General features: G+C 42.5%; 1 protein-coding gene across 1 annotated transcript in view; it reads right to left on the bottom strand.

Annotated features, from left to right (window-relative positions):
- Positions 1-15,694, bottom strand: part of samd12 (sterile alpha motif domain containing 12) — a 41,078-nt gene that overhangs the window by 13,813 nt on the left and 11,571 nt on the right. The window contains 1 exon segment of the mRNA XM_076106263.1: positions 8,854-9,062. Coding sequence (XP_075962378.1) covers positions 8,854-9,062 — 209 coding nt within the window.

Genomic DNA, 15,694 nt, shown 5'->3' with positions numbered 1-15,694 from the left:
TCATCTGCATGCTAAATGACCTCTTTCACAGCCATTGGCAGCTGCGCAGCCTGTTCTTCACCATAGTTTGCTTGATTCCCCCCCCCCCCATCCATATGACCCGCCTCACTCTGCCTCTGATTGGCTTGTGCTTCTTCAGAGAATTTGTTAAGTTTGCTGATGAACAACATTGGTGAGAGGTTGGTGGGGTTAATGATTTCAACTCAGGCGTGGATGTTTAAATAAGGATGGCAGCCGTGTATACTGCTCTCCTTTATAATCACAATGTCCTGATTATAGGAGAAAAATGTTTCATAAAAATGTTGCTATGCAGTTTACCTAAATGATTGATAACGTGCTTGATCCAAACCACGCCTGCCCAGCATTAAGGTACCCATTACAAGTAAATGTTTTTGTTGACATTCACTTTTTCGCTCCCCAAATTGCATTGTAGCCCTCAGGCCCGAAATTGTGTTTTCTTTTGTCAGAAAAAAGTCGGAATGTTTTACAACCTGCATAATTTATAGCAGCTTTTATTGACAGACTGCTACCTTGAACAGCTCATTACCACCAACACGTCGTTTTTTTATTAACTAGTAAAAACAACACATAAAAACATTGTGAAAACCAGACCATAACTCTGTCGAATACCGTGGAGACCAAATCCAGCAGACGTGTGTATTTTGTTGTTGTTATTTTCGCAATAAATATTTTATATATAACTAGAAAATAGGGAAAAATGTCCATCAAAATTTCCCAGAGCCCAAATTGACGCCTACAAATGTCTTGTTTTGTCCGACGAACAGTAAAAAAAAAAAACAAGACTTAATAAAACATGGAGAAGCCAGAATCAAAGATATTTGGAGTATTTTACTCAAACAATGAATCAATTAAAGATGTGGGGAAACTAAAATTACCGCCTGACGGTCTTAGGCCTCCGTCAACCAGTCATGTTGCGGTCTACATCCACATCGCTCCAAAATATCATTACATTTGTGTAAAATTTGCATGATTAATATCAATCATCAGCATATCAATTCTTGAGTTATGGCCAAACACGTGTTTTGTTAGATCACAGTGACCTTTGACCTCCAAATTCTAAGCAGTTCATCCTTGAGTCCAAGTGGGCGTTCCCAGAGATATATCGCATTTACAAGAATGGAACTGACGGACGGACAAACTCCACCAATGCAGCTGTAACACTTGTGAGCCTTTAATCCAATCTGCACCAAAGTATGACGTGTAATATAATATATATATGTATATGAGAATGAATGTAACAGCTAAACATACAGTACACATATGCATGCGTCCGCATTGCACTACTCTGGTTACAAGTTGAAATATCCTGCTGGAGCATCGCTCTTGAAAGTGCTGGCGATGCTTTTTGATTTTGATTGAGGGGGCTGCTAAAAATTACAAACGGAGAGAGGTGATTAAAATTTCACACATCCACTCCCCTCCACTTCAGCCTGCTCTCTAGGCTGCCGTGTGGTGCGGCATAGCAATGGAAGCCCTTCTCTTCTCCGCCCGGAGGAGAGCAGAATAACAGGTACTGGCAGCATTTCCTCTGCTTTGCTTTGCCTCCCCCCCCCGCCCCCTCCCAATCTCTCATCTCTCCCCCATATTCGATCTCGCTCAGTCCCTGTCAGATCTATCACACTGTCTTTCGCACTTCCTCTCCCCACATACTGGCGCTCTCATCTTTCCCATCTCCCTCTCACCTGTTTCGTATTATATGGCACCGCCTCACCCTTTTCTCTCCCTCGCTCTGTCTCTCCACAGCTCCTTCCCACTCACTCGCTATATCTAGCGTCCCGGAGAGAAAGGAAAATTGGGGGAGATGTGCGCACTGGTTTCAGCTGGTTTTGACAGTCAAAGCGAGCAGGTAGGCGAGGCCGCCGCTCTTCGCGCGATTGCTCGGGTAGCATGCGTGGTTGGGTGAATCCGCGGGGGGGGGGGGGGGGGGGGGAAGAGAGTGGCATCGCAGGAAGAAAACCACATTAACCTTTAAACACATATCAACTTAAAGCTAATTAACCCTGACTAGAGGCCTGAGGCTACAGGAGAGAGAGAGAGAGAGAGAGAGAGAGAGAGAGAGAGAGAGGAGGAGTGTGTGTGTGTGAGAGGAAAGGAGAGTTTGGGAGAGTAGCGGGTAAGGAGGAGAGGATGCTGGGAGTGTGAAGGATGGCTGGACTGACAGATGAGGCAGAGGAATAAAAGATGGAGGGTAGAGGGAAAGAAGCAAAAAAATAGCTAGTGCTCCGGAATGGACACTGCAGAATTTGACCCAAGAGGCGCTCTCATTTTTCCATGAATTAATTTGTGAGTCAATGGCCATCTGTGTTTTACATTCTCCACTGGTTTAGCCCGTAGCGGTGTTCCCGGGGCCGGGGCACAATAGGTGAACCGGTGCCTTTCCTGCCTGCCAGACAGCCAGACAGACTGACAGCCAGCCAGCCAGCCAGCCGGTCGGCGGAGAGAAAACAGCAGAGGGAAGAAAACACAAGCACAATCACGCTCAAAGAGCTGTGTTCAAGAGACTCCGGGCCAATTAGAGGTTTGAGTGACAGTGCAGGGGTGAGAGGAGAAGCCTGCTTTATTTCTAAGTGGGATACGTCTGGGGAACAGGCAAAAAAAAACACACACACACACACACACCCATAAATATATATATCCACATGTGCAGCCCGGGCAGAGAAAGCATCCGATCACCATGTGTGCCAACGTGCGTGCAGCGCGTTGCCGTCCTCGCCTTTAATTGATAGCTGAAAGCCCAGCGCAGCAACCAGTATTCTTCATCGTTACCTTAGCAACAGAGCAAGGACAACCTCAGAAATTAAAAAGACGAGGAATAAAGCCTTGGGGAGGGGGGGGCACAACCCAAAACAAAAACTTCTGAGTCTTGGAATAAACATCCACACATTAACGACCAGAGTGGAGAACTATTACTAACATAATGAAGCATGTAATCGCTGATAAGCATTTAAAGGATCCAATATGGATGCACTCGACTAAATTAAACAAGAGGCAATCACATGCCCCCCCTTTTTTTGTGGAGGCGGTGCGGGAATACAAAAGCGGAGCTGGGAATTTAAAGCGCTCCGGCAACAAAAAACAAAACGTTGTGTGACTGGGAGTGAGTTTGGCAGTTGTGTTGGAACACGGCCGTGTAGTTGTGAAGGAGAGCGGCGACAACCCCCCCTCCCTTCATTTGGTCTCCACGATTGCTGGGCTGATTGCAGGGTCAAACGGCTGCACACTCAATTAAAAGTGTTAACTACAGCCGCAATTAGCACATGACGGCGCTTCGTCAATGCTGCTGTGCTGTATTTGTTATTAAACTGGCCACGAAAGACCTTAGAATGTCACACATATTTCATGGTTGTGTTTACTTCCCCCAAAAAATACCCACAAATGAACCTCGACCCTGGATATTTTCCCAGACAACAGAAGAGGGCAGCGTTTTCATTTATTGAACAAGGGCGAACAAAAAAAAAAAAACAATCAATTCCTCTTTGATTTTTTTATGAGAAGCGTTACAGCTGCCATTAGCAGAGATATTGTTTGTTGGGGATGAAACGCGGCTGCGTTCAAAACAGTCCCAATCAGAAACACATGCGACGTCAGAGTGGAAAGTATATCAGCAAACGAGGACGGGTTCAGTTTCTACATATAGCTCCGTTTCTAGAGGTGTAATGCATCAGTTATAAAGCAATAGTTAGTGAACTACACATTTGTATACACTATTCTTTTTCTTTTTTTCAAAGACAAGGGAGGTGAGCATGATGAGTTTGAGTATTTAAGTTAAAAGTAAGTCATTCTACAGACTTTTTCTTGAAATGTCTTTTCATTTAACAGAGAAATGGGGACAATTCAACTACATTTTCATTAAAAGTGGGAACAGATCATTTCCTAAATCCTAATGTTCTACAGCCTATGTTTAATACCATCTGCGAGGGGAGAAGGTTTCCAGACTAGTGAGAGATGCATCAAAGCAGAAGCATTTGGAAATGCAGGGGAATAGGAATTTCTTCGAGTGATGCAGAGATTAAAAAAAAAAAAATATGTATAAACATACAAGAAACAATAACTGAAACTTTGCAATCTCAAAATTTTAAAAGTTATTGATATCACAGCATAATGTTTCTATGGTGATTTTCAAGCTCTTGGTGTCTCGTTTTTTAATCATTTTTAGAAAATGTTGTTAAATTGAGCACCAAATATGTGTAACAAAAAGGTTTCAACTTAAAAATTGCTGCAACAACTTATGATATACTTCCATCATGATGATCCAAGCCGCTTTAAGCTCTAAACCAGGGGTGTCAAACTCATTTTCACTCTGGGCCACATCAGCATCACGGTCGCTCTCAAAGGGCCGGTTGTAACTGTAAGACTGTATAACTGTAACGACTCCTGACATATTGTTAAATGACTCTCTGCATTTGATTATTGTTTATTCAAGTGTAAAAATATTGTACATGCAGTTATATAAATGTAAAAATGAGTGCTGGGCAAGTTAACGCGTTATTATCGCGTTAACGCATTCATTAATTAACGGTGACAATTATTTTATAGCGCGTTAACGCATTTAAAATTATTTTTTTATTTTGAAAGTCCGTTGCTCACTGGCAGCGGTGGAGGAATGGAGACTACTGGACATCGCTGCGGTAAAGTCAGCAGACACTTACATGTTAGTGCACCTATATGCTGAAATTCACGGTAAACGCATTTAAACGGCACAGATCGGGAGCGAGCGAAGGACTTTGAAAGTTAGCGGAAAGATTAACGTGAGACAACATCCGGTTTCTTCAGACGAACATCCGGTTTTCATAATTAGATGCCAACAAAGTATGAATTATATTCACATTAAGTATAAAACATGCTACCTGCATCTCGTGAGTTAAAGGGAAAATACACCTAAATTGTGCGTAAAGTGTCTTTATTCTTTGATCGCTGGGTAACCATCATTACCTCGGAGTTACAGCATTATATTGATGAACAGTAGAGCTGCATTCACATGCTCTGACTGTCATGAAGACACAAGACACACATTTAGATGAAACGTGCTGAAACATTTTATTCCTGTTGCACAGCAGTGGAACGTTTCACATCCAGTCACACACTGAGCACAGATAGTGAAGAGATAGAACTGCTGCTGTGTAAAGGGAATACTGCTGCTAACAAGAACCTGATGTGTTTAAAGTGTTTACAAACCAAATGGTATTGCCTTTTTGTTCATATAGCAGTACTTTTAAAATAAAAGTGCGTAATACACTACTTTTGAATTCATTATTGAACTTTGCCATAACAATGCGATTAATCGCGATTAATCGCAAAAAATCCATGCGATTAATCGCGATTAAGCACATTTCTGTTATTATAGCATACTTAGCTCCGTGTTTGGTGTCAAAATGCCGACGTGAATTGTATTCCTTCATCACCGACACTGCCTCATAACACAGAAGCACAAACATGTATTCGCTTTCCCATCTTTCATTACATTTTCTTCCCTCTGCATCAATTTTTCTCTTCGTGGACATTTTGGGATTATTTGTCGATCTTTTTCAACTCAATCACTTGTTGGAAAACCTCTTTACGGGCTGTTCCCTCTCCTGTCCACCTGTTGTGATAGTTTTAATGTCGGTACACAGACAACATGCTATCTCATAATTTCAACTTTCTATCTCATAATTTTGACTATGGGGATACTTTTATTTTCAAGTCTAACTTTTCATTTTTTTTCCAAAATTAAGATTTCAAAAAAAATAAAAATTAAAAAAAAATGTTTTTGCTGCCGGATTCGCGGGCCACATAAAATGACGTGGCGGGTCGGATTCGGCCCGCGGGCCTTGAGTTTGACATGTGTGCTCTAAACTCTCATTATTTGCATGGGCGCCTAACCAAAAGACAATATCTATTATGACTACTTGACACACTCTGCTGAACATGTAATCAATTATTAATGTTTTATATATAATGTACTTATAGAAGACGAGGACTAGTGTTTAGTCCTGTACAGTGTTTACAATAATTATAACTTCTTCTATGAAGACATATTCTACATTACTGTTATTTTCTCATTCGTTATCCTTTTATATACCAGGATCCTGTTATGTATGGAAGCTTAGCTATGCTAAAGAAATCATGCTTCACTGTCTGACTCATACATTCTGCTCTAACTTGTCAGTGTGTAAATCCATCGCACAGAAATTCTGACTCCGCTTACATTCCTACCAGGGAAACCGCAAGGCTGCATTCGACTGTGATCCTTTTCCTGTCTATTGTAACACTGTTATATACTGCCCCCTAGTGTTCCAACTAGACACTGCAACCGCTCTCTGAGAGGGACTGGACAGGGAGAGGGGAGGGGGGGGGGGGACCACTGCCATTAGTGTCATGTTGACTGAGTGAATGGCTGTTTGAGACATGGAGGCCAGGGTCGTCGGCCCCCATCTCCACTGCTCAGCTAATTAATATCTCTCTCTCTCTCTCTCTCTCTCTCTCTCTCGCTCTCTCAGAGCTGGCGGGAGATGAAAATTTCCTGTATTAATTAATCCGTTACATTAATACATGTAACGGATTACATGTCCATCCAGATTCATTATGCCATGAAAACAGAAGAGTGAGCTTTAATGTCTTTGATTTTCCAATAACAAAACAATCCTCAGCTGCTTGAGTTCTGACATCTTCCTGATTCAAAACAGAATTTGCCTTACTTTCTTTTTTATTGTACTTTTACAATATTTATACTTCTCTTCCTATATAAATATGTGTGTGTGTGTGTGTCTGGATATTAGATGGCACTGTGTGACCCAATTAAATGTGTATGACAAGATTAAGATCTCATATCACATAGAGATTCCCTTTCACTTGGATGTACATGACATTACTGAGGCTGTAAACGCTCTAACTGCTGTTTCACTGTGACTTTAACTGCTAACAGTGAAGTCAATGGCAACACCGCAAACCTCCTCATCAAGCTCTTAATCAACATATTAATAAATACTATGTGTGCCTTGGCTGTGTTGCATGATAGAATAGATTGCCGTTCAATGTAATTACAGCCTTTTCTGTACTTGATCTTTTGAACTTCCCCCCCAAAGAGAAAAGAAACTAATTCTTATTAAGTGCAATCCAGAGACACAACACTGAGACTGAAAGCGCAGTCAGTTAATTTATTTCGGCTAATGCAGTACTCCCTCCCCCCCCCCCCAGGTCTCTAATGCAATCAGCTGTAAACGGAGAGATGCTGCGATATAAAATTACATGATGATACCTGCAAAAACCACAAAGCGCAGATGGTATGTTAGAGATACTGAGACAGGATCGGCACATATTAACTTACAGTTACAGCACAATACAGAGCCTCTCCAAGTGTGTGTGTGTGTGTGTGTGTGTGTGTGTGTGTGCGCGCTGTAGGTGTTTGTTTGTACTAATTGAACCGAGGCCTGGCTGTCTGGTGTTTACACACAGGACTACGTCCGACTCAAAGTTCTTCCACTTTGATTGACAGCTGATTATCACAGATTTCACACGGAGAAACGAGGATGTGCGTGCGTGAGTGAGAGTGAGAGAAAGAGAGAGAGAGAGAGATTGTGTTGGGAGCAATCAATCCCGTCTCCTCCCACTGTCCCAACCGCGCAGTCTATTTCTGGAGAGGAAGTCAGGAATTTATTCTGCATCGCTGACGACGGATCCTTTGATCTATTATCAGAAACACAGCGGGAGAGTTGAAACAACAGCTTGCATCGCCCGTTCCCTGTTAAATTATTTGTCTTTACTGATGAGGTGGATGTGGGGGAGCATAGGGGATTATTATGAAGATGGTGGTTGACTTGTTTCTTGTGTGTGTGTTGCAAGCGGGATGTTTTTCTGACTGTAAATCTGACCACAACGGTGTTCTGAACTAAATGCTAACGTTGGCGCGCTAACACGCTCGGAGCCGAGCGCCGCAGGGATGACGCGTTCTCGTAGGCCAACCCCCGGAAGTCAGCGTCGCATCGGTTTCCTCGACAAAAAACGAATGGTTTTTTTTGGATTGTTGCAGAAAATAAGCTCTGTGGCAAACAAACGTTTGTGACACTTACACGTTTTTCTTCGGCGAGATGACCTTCACAAATGAACACCGCTTTTATGATTTTTGAAGAATGAATACAAATGAGAAGTTTAGGCCATCCTGTAACTTACAGTGGTAAATGGCTGTTACAGTGGCACTGCATCGGCAACAAGAGACTGTTTCTGTTGTCTGACTCAAACAGTGTTGTGAGTAAAGTACTGAGATTGTAAAAGTACCAATACAACATTGTAGAAATACTCCGTTACAAGTAAATGTCCTGCATTCATAATTTGAGTAGAAGTACAAAAGTCTTCTATCTGGGATCTAACTTATCAAAAGTATCAGTACGTATTATGCAGAACAACCCGCCTCAGAATAAAATATTATGAAATTGGATTATACCTATTGATGCATTAATGTGTAAAAATCACTTTAATGTTTCAGCTGGTAAAGTTGACGCCAATGTAAACTACTTTATACACTGTAATAATACATCATAATGTATTTACTGATTCTATTTAGTTTTAATAATCGAATTGGAGAAGTAACTGGTACCTAGTACAGCAGAGGGACACTTCTATAAACAAGCACTGAAATCAGAACAGGTTGAAAGATGCTAGAATAAAAACTTGTTTACACATCATGGCCTTAGACAGCAACGTTCCCAAAGTTAAGCGCTGAATGTTATTGACAATTATTTCGAGTAGAGCGCTCTGCGCTGGGACGCGAAAGATGATAAATCAGTTGTAATGATGATCTGGATTGAACCGATTGAGCCTTTTCCTGCGTACGACGCTTTCAGGGCCAACTCTTACCCGCGACAGCTCCGACTCGGAGACGGAGCGGTGTGGCGGCGGGCGGCGCTGGTACATGGGCGGGCTGACGTCCCGGTAGCTCGGGCTGTCGTCGTCCAGCAGGGCAGCCCCCGCGTCCACCGACTCCTCCCCTTCCTCCAGCTGTGACATCATGTCCTCCGGGCACATCTGGTGGTCGATGCCATTCTGGCTCAGGTTGCAGTGAACAGCTGTGTGGACAAGAAGGAAAAAAATAAATTTCAGAATGATATAATTTAATAGAATAGTATATTTTCAGATAGTATGCTGAATTAGTACTTTCTACCTTTTATGTATCTAGAAGCACTGTACTAAAACTGCTAAACTCAAATGTAGTTTACTGTGGAAATTATACAATTTAAATTATTTTCAGTACTTTAGGCTTCCAAAATAACACTATGAGGTGCTGAATAGATACATTTTAAAAGGATTTCTTAATTAAGGGGATTTATAAGTTCATGCTGCGAGGTCTACTGATGAGATATATATATATATATATATATATATATATATGATACATCTGTGAGCATGTGGAATCACAACAGGTCCTCACATTGAATGCGATGCTGCTAAAAGTCCACTAGATGTCAGCAGATAATGGTGGATGAGCGGAGTCTCGATACAACAATAATACCAGTGTGTTCCACAGTTAACGGTCTACAAGAACTCAATGTATTTGACCATCAGAGGACACCAGCAATAATAATAAAGACACAACTCATTTAAAGTGAGACCTCTAATTGAAAAATAGGAATCTTGAAGCAAGACTCTGTAACTTTCTACTTATTACAAATGAAAAGGTAAATTCATGAGCAACAAAAAAAACACTCTGGCTCAATTCAACCCACTCTGGTGTTTTCCTGCTGACCTGGTCTGGTATGACCAGTGGCTAATGTTAGCTATTGCTAGCTAACTTTAGATAGACACTACTGTGTAACAGACATTGCAGAGTCAGTCTGCTGGCTTTATGGCTCTACTGTAAAGCCTCATTTCACCAGAGGTGAGTTGAGTTGCGAGGAGTTCCTCCATTTCTGTTGTGCATCCCAAAGTGAGACAATAGTGTCCACCAACATCACACTCAATCAAGAGAATTTAGTTTGCACACTATCATCTTTGTGTATTTTGTCCCCTTTTCGGTGTCAACACATCATTACATTACACGGCATAGTTATCAAATTCACAAATACAAATTAAATACACTTTTGTTTGTGAATTTGCAATTTTCAACCATTCCCATCACAAAAGGCGGAGCTTTCGCAGCCAACGTAACCCATAACTGATGACAACACAACAGGTTTCATCTTCAGCCAGAAGGAAGCATCTTTTTAGAGAGAGTGCTGTTGTGTTTTGTTAGAATTTAGAAAAACTGCAGCAGAAAAGCAAAAACAACAACTGGACCTTATTGAGAGATCAACAGCTTTACAGCTCTAAATCCTTGTAAAACGCTTACTTGTTGCAACAAATTGTCAGTTAAGTTCAAATCTCAGGCGGACGACTAAAGATTTAAAATCCACTGAATCAATTGAGTTGGAGTAGTTGTATTTGAGTGGAGACTATTCTATAGACTGGAGCCTTGGGGAGAGGAGGGACAATAGTCACATCAGCAGATGGCTTTGATTCCTTCTTATAAACTCGTATCGCACTACTTTGCCATTTCCTCCATGAGGTGATTATTTTTTGTTTGGTTCTTCATGTGAAGCGTCAGACTCTGGCACTATTTCAGTCTCATCAGCCACTGATGCAAGCTCAGAAGCGACGGCGAGCAGTGGGTTGTGAGGTGTCACGGAAATAGGTTGTTTGTCATCGCGCAATCCGCCCACTTGTTCCAAAAAAAACACGGACGGTTCTTTTTATGTGGAACCGGAGCCAAAGACTCTTTTCATCACACCTGAAGGCTGCTGCTGCTGCTGCTGCTGCTGCTGGGGATTAAAGGTTGTTTTTCAAAGGGCGCACATTGTGAATGGTCTCAAAAGAGCGAGAATAAACTTGAAAACACAATGGAAGATCTGCAAGAAAAGCAGCAACGCATACACGGATCAAGACACACTGACAGACATCAACGGTCCGTAACGAAACAGGACAGTGAAGTTGGAGGCAGGGACTTGTACAAATGCTTACAATAAATGAATGTTTCGACGTCCCCGATGGACACATTTGTGTCGGGTGGGATGAAAAACAAAGATGACAGCCATGTATTGGCCAAAACGATACTTTCAGCCTGTTTGCTGGCACGCCCAGGAAAACACCCAATTAGGCCGAATTCTGTCAGGCCACTGTCACCGAGCAGTTACGACAACTCTGACACGGCTCAGAAGGATTGGAACAAGACAACGACGACAACATCGGTGCTGTTTTAGCTCTAAACAGCTCTAAACCTCCTGCTCTAATCTAACAGGAGCAGGAGGGTGTAAACTACCTCCTCCGAGGACATGCACACCTGGGAAACAAAAGAAGGAACTCAGTATGATTCAGTGAACGAATGCGCCGCAGGCCAAAGCAAAACCTTCCGGAGAAACGTCCTCCCTCAGGACCTCAAATCACACCGTCCTCTCAGGATTGTGTTGAAATTGTTTCGCAACTCTACACTTTCAGCTCTGAACCCCGCACAGGTTTCTGTTGGATTGTGTCCCACCGAAGAAAGATGCACAAATAAAACAAAAAATTAAAGAAACCCTTCATGACCCGTCAGTTTTATCTTATGACCCATCGAAGGGGACCCGACCCCTAGGTTGGAAATCGATGGACTAAAGGACTAACCTGCCTAAACTGTATATAAAGTGGTTACTGAAGAACTAGCTCCACCTCCACCACTGTAAAAACATTTTTAATGCACAACGAGTGTTAATACCTCAGGTACATTTTACATAATCCTCCGGTACTGATGGTTTGAATGTAGGACGTTTACTTGTAATGGAATGTTTTACTGGTACTGAAGTAAAGGATCTGAATACTTCCACCACTGTACAAAATGTTCTTACTTATGTACTTTTCTCAGTGAGTAGAAAGGATATCCAGAATTGATGAAAACAGCACATCCCGAGGGCTTGTTTTCCAGAGTATTTAGCAGAGTAACAGTGACCAACAGGTTTGATTGTGGATCACAGATCACTATTTGAAGTCATATCACAAACAGCACAGCTGCAGACCTGCTCCGTTCTGATCCCTGATAAGAAACAGAGGTCTTGATATGCCCCCGTTGCAAAACATAGAACGAATATACATGAGCGGGCCATGTTTTAAACAAAGCCGACTTGAGATGCGTAGCACGAAGCGTTGCTCCCCCTCACTGCCTCTTTATTCCTCCCTCATCTCTATGGAGCTCACTCTTGCCCCTCTCCTCCATTCATGAATGATGTGCCACAACTCTGGAGGAGAAATTAATTATACATCCTCTGCATCTAAACAATGGCACCAGCGCACTAAAAGGAATAGTTGGATGGATGGACGGATGACAAAATGATGATGGGGTAATGGAAAGTGGAGGCACACAAAAGGAGGAAGGACAGTTGCATTTCTCTCAACCCTTTTAAAAAAGGGAGGAGGGGTGGGTGTGTAGCAGGCTATGAGATACAGATTTTTTTATTTTTTATTTAAACGGCAACAGTTGCTATAAATAGCACCATTACATTCTTCCCTCTCTCTCCTCCCTGACATGCGCCGAGCAAGCATCGCGAGGGAAGAGAGACAGATGATGGAGGATGTCTGCCTCCTTTTTGGTTTTTTTGGTTTTTCTCTCTCAATGACATTCAGTAAAACAGGGAGGATGAAATGAATGGCGGTGCTGGAGAATAGCACCATCCCTGCACAGCCAAATGCATCCTGAGATTAGAAGATTAATAAAGAATTGGATTAATTTTACATAACTCAGTCTCTCTTAATTAGTGGACATGGTTTGCGAACATGGAGCCATTACCAACCAGTCGTATTTGAGAAATACCGGCAGACGGGAACATTGTGTCCCCACGTAGTCAGGATATACTGCTTAATCATTTTTATCTTGTAATGTTAGGCTGGGGTTCTGGACCAGATGAGTTACGGGACTTTCTGTGCTACGCCAGCTCCCACCCAATGAATACTGAGTGTAAAAGGTGTTGTTTTCTTTTTACCTTTATTTAGCTTTGCTGAGATGTACAACGCTCTTATTGTTGAGGAAAGTCCTGTTCGGACTTACAAAATACTCCAAGTACCTCAAAATTGTACTTAAGGCGAGTACTAGATAGGGATGTCAGGAAACCAGAAATGTAGTTGTCGAAATACCAGTGAAATTCCACAATTCTTGATAACCAATTTCATACAATGAAAAACCCCCAATAAATCCCGTGTACTTCAACACACACTCCTCTATTAGCGTTTGCATACAGGTTTTTGCAAACATATTATTAATCCCTAGTGATGGGCCTCAAGCTTTTGGCAAAAACTAAACTTTACAAAATTACATTCCAACATATCAAAATTACATGATAATTGACCTTAACCCCAATACTCATGTTTATTGAACAGAGCTTGAACGCATCATGTGTCTCAATGCAACCTCTGTTAACGTTAGCTGTTAGCTTCGTTACTTAGCTAAGCAGGAGCTGTGAGCTTTCAATAATCATATATTATATTAAATGAGCACTACAAGTCTATAGTATAAAATTGCAGAAACCCAGCTGAGAGAAAAAAAATCTTTCAAACCAGAGCAATGGGAGCAGCCACGTGCTGTTTTCTTCCTGCACTACCTCCTGAGCCCGTGTTTCACAGCGCGAGCTGGTTCAAAGTGAAACCACTAGCGGGTCCATAATGAAAAGTGAAGTTTGCTCTGTGTGGGCGCTCAGGCTCATAGTTATCTCTTTCTCTCTGGCTGACTCTCAAAGTGGAGCAGAATGAATTGTTTGCGAATAGAATCCACGGTGTGACCCAGAAACCAAGCCTGGGGGAAGCAGCCAGGGTAAGCCGGGCCAGATGAATGCGGAGATCGTACCAAGTCTGCACTGCAGCCGTGCCGCCTTTGTTCTTTTGCCTTACTTCCAGCGACGTTTAGCAGAAAGGTGAAGCTAATCCCAATCCGCTAATGGGCATGTAAGGACGTGGGCGCATGAGTTCCCATAACCAAAGCTGTTCCAGCTGACACTTGTTTTTGAATTTGAAGAGCTGGCCCTGGCACCAAAACTGGCAGGATCTCCACAAAATGACATTTCAGTCACCCGCGCAGCTGCTTCTCTTTTTATATGTCAACAGTGGCTTGGAGCTAAATCTGAAATCAGTCCCAACACTAAAAATAACTAAGCGGTTCGGGGAATGAATGTGTGGATTGGCACTTTGTATTTTTCACAGTCGGTCAGCTTTCTCCATGTGATCTCGCTCCAATCAGCTCACGCATGCATCCGCAATGATTTACATGCACTCGTACACCGTGCACAGACGCAGGCAAAGACGCTGTAAAACTTGCCACCCTAACACTGAAGGCGTTGCCGATTCTCACCCAGTCTGCTCTGAGAAAGTGAGCACACCTAGCAGATCTACTCGGGGTGTCAACGGAGTCCGTCCCCCGCTCTCCAAAATTAGAACTAAATGTGCGAGGAAGAGTGCGTCTGCTCATCTGTCTACCCTGAGGACCCTGCACAGAGTATCTCCATCAGTGGGGGGACAGAAGACACAATTACACGCTTACCAGAGTACCAATTAGAATATCTTTGAAGGGCGGAAAGAGACAGAGAGAGCTTTGGGCTGTAGTTTTTGGAGATTAAATTCAGGAGACGGAGGTGTATGGATGATCTGTTCGCTGTTGTTTGTTCTTTTTAAAAGTTCTTTAGAAGAGAAGTCTCTTTTGGGGTCTTCTGGTGCTTTCACAAGTCAACATTTAGTCGGTTTCATTCAAAACTCTGGTGCGGTCCGTTGGGGCTCCGGTGTGAACCAAAGCAACCTGTCTGAGACCGCCTGGGAGAGGTGGTCTCCGTTTCCAAGAAAAGCCTAGAGCAGTTCGACTGCAGTGAGAAGATAATCCGACCTCATTGCAGGAAGTGATCAAAACGCAAGGTGCCTGCGCCGGCATTTGTTGAGATTGGATTGAACGAAAGGTTAACATGAGTGGGAGAGGACTTACTAAGACTTCTGCAGAAGGCTGCGTGACATCTGGGCCGAGGGGAACATACAGAATATGCTAAATAAAGGCAACAAAGTAATTTGAGATAAACTGGAGGAGGAAGGATTTGTGCGCAGAGTAGAGAGTCAAAGTGAAAAAACATTCACGATACAATATTTCAGTCCTCGTTTTCCTGCATAGAAGTGGCAGCTCTCGATACGAAAAAGATACATTTGCTTCAAAAATTCCTGATTTTAAAAATGATAGTATTATATTGCTAAATTCACACCATTTCATAAGCAAAGTTTAATTAAGTCTGCTTGTGTTTAGAAAACATTCAACATTTGGGAAATGTGTCCTCTGTTGCTATATTCATTCCTTAAGTATAAAATGAATAAAAAATCCCAAGCCCTAAAGACCATCATCAAATATTTGTGTCACAAATGCCACTTAGAGCTACTTCATTTGCTGTGCAGGTGCGGGACTTTTTCAGTACGAAAGCAGTTGTCGTTAATCACACCTGAAGCTGCCATTTATACCCTTCTTGTATCAGCTAATGAGCAGCTCCACTGGAGCAATAAAGAGTTACTAGCGCTGCTCAACGGCACCTGCAGCAACAGTCTCTGCTGTCCTTGAGTTGAAGTGGAGCTGCAGACACAAAAAGGCAGAATTAAACTAAGTTAACGTTATGTTGCGCTCGGAGAGAAAGGCTGCGTACAAATTGAGCCGCTTCCATGCCGTGTCAGTGTCCCTACAACG

Source organism: Anarhichas minor, unplaced genomic scaffold (assembly GCF_050575085.1).
Source record: "Anarhichas minor isolate MPS153535 unplaced genomic scaffold, ASM5057508v1 ptg000033l, whole genome shotgun sequence".
Taxonomy (NCBI): Eukaryota; Metazoa; Chordata; class Actinopteri; order Perciformes; family Anarhichadidae; genus Anarhichas; species Anarhichas minor.
This window is presented reverse-complemented; position numbering and strand designations above follow the sequence as displayed.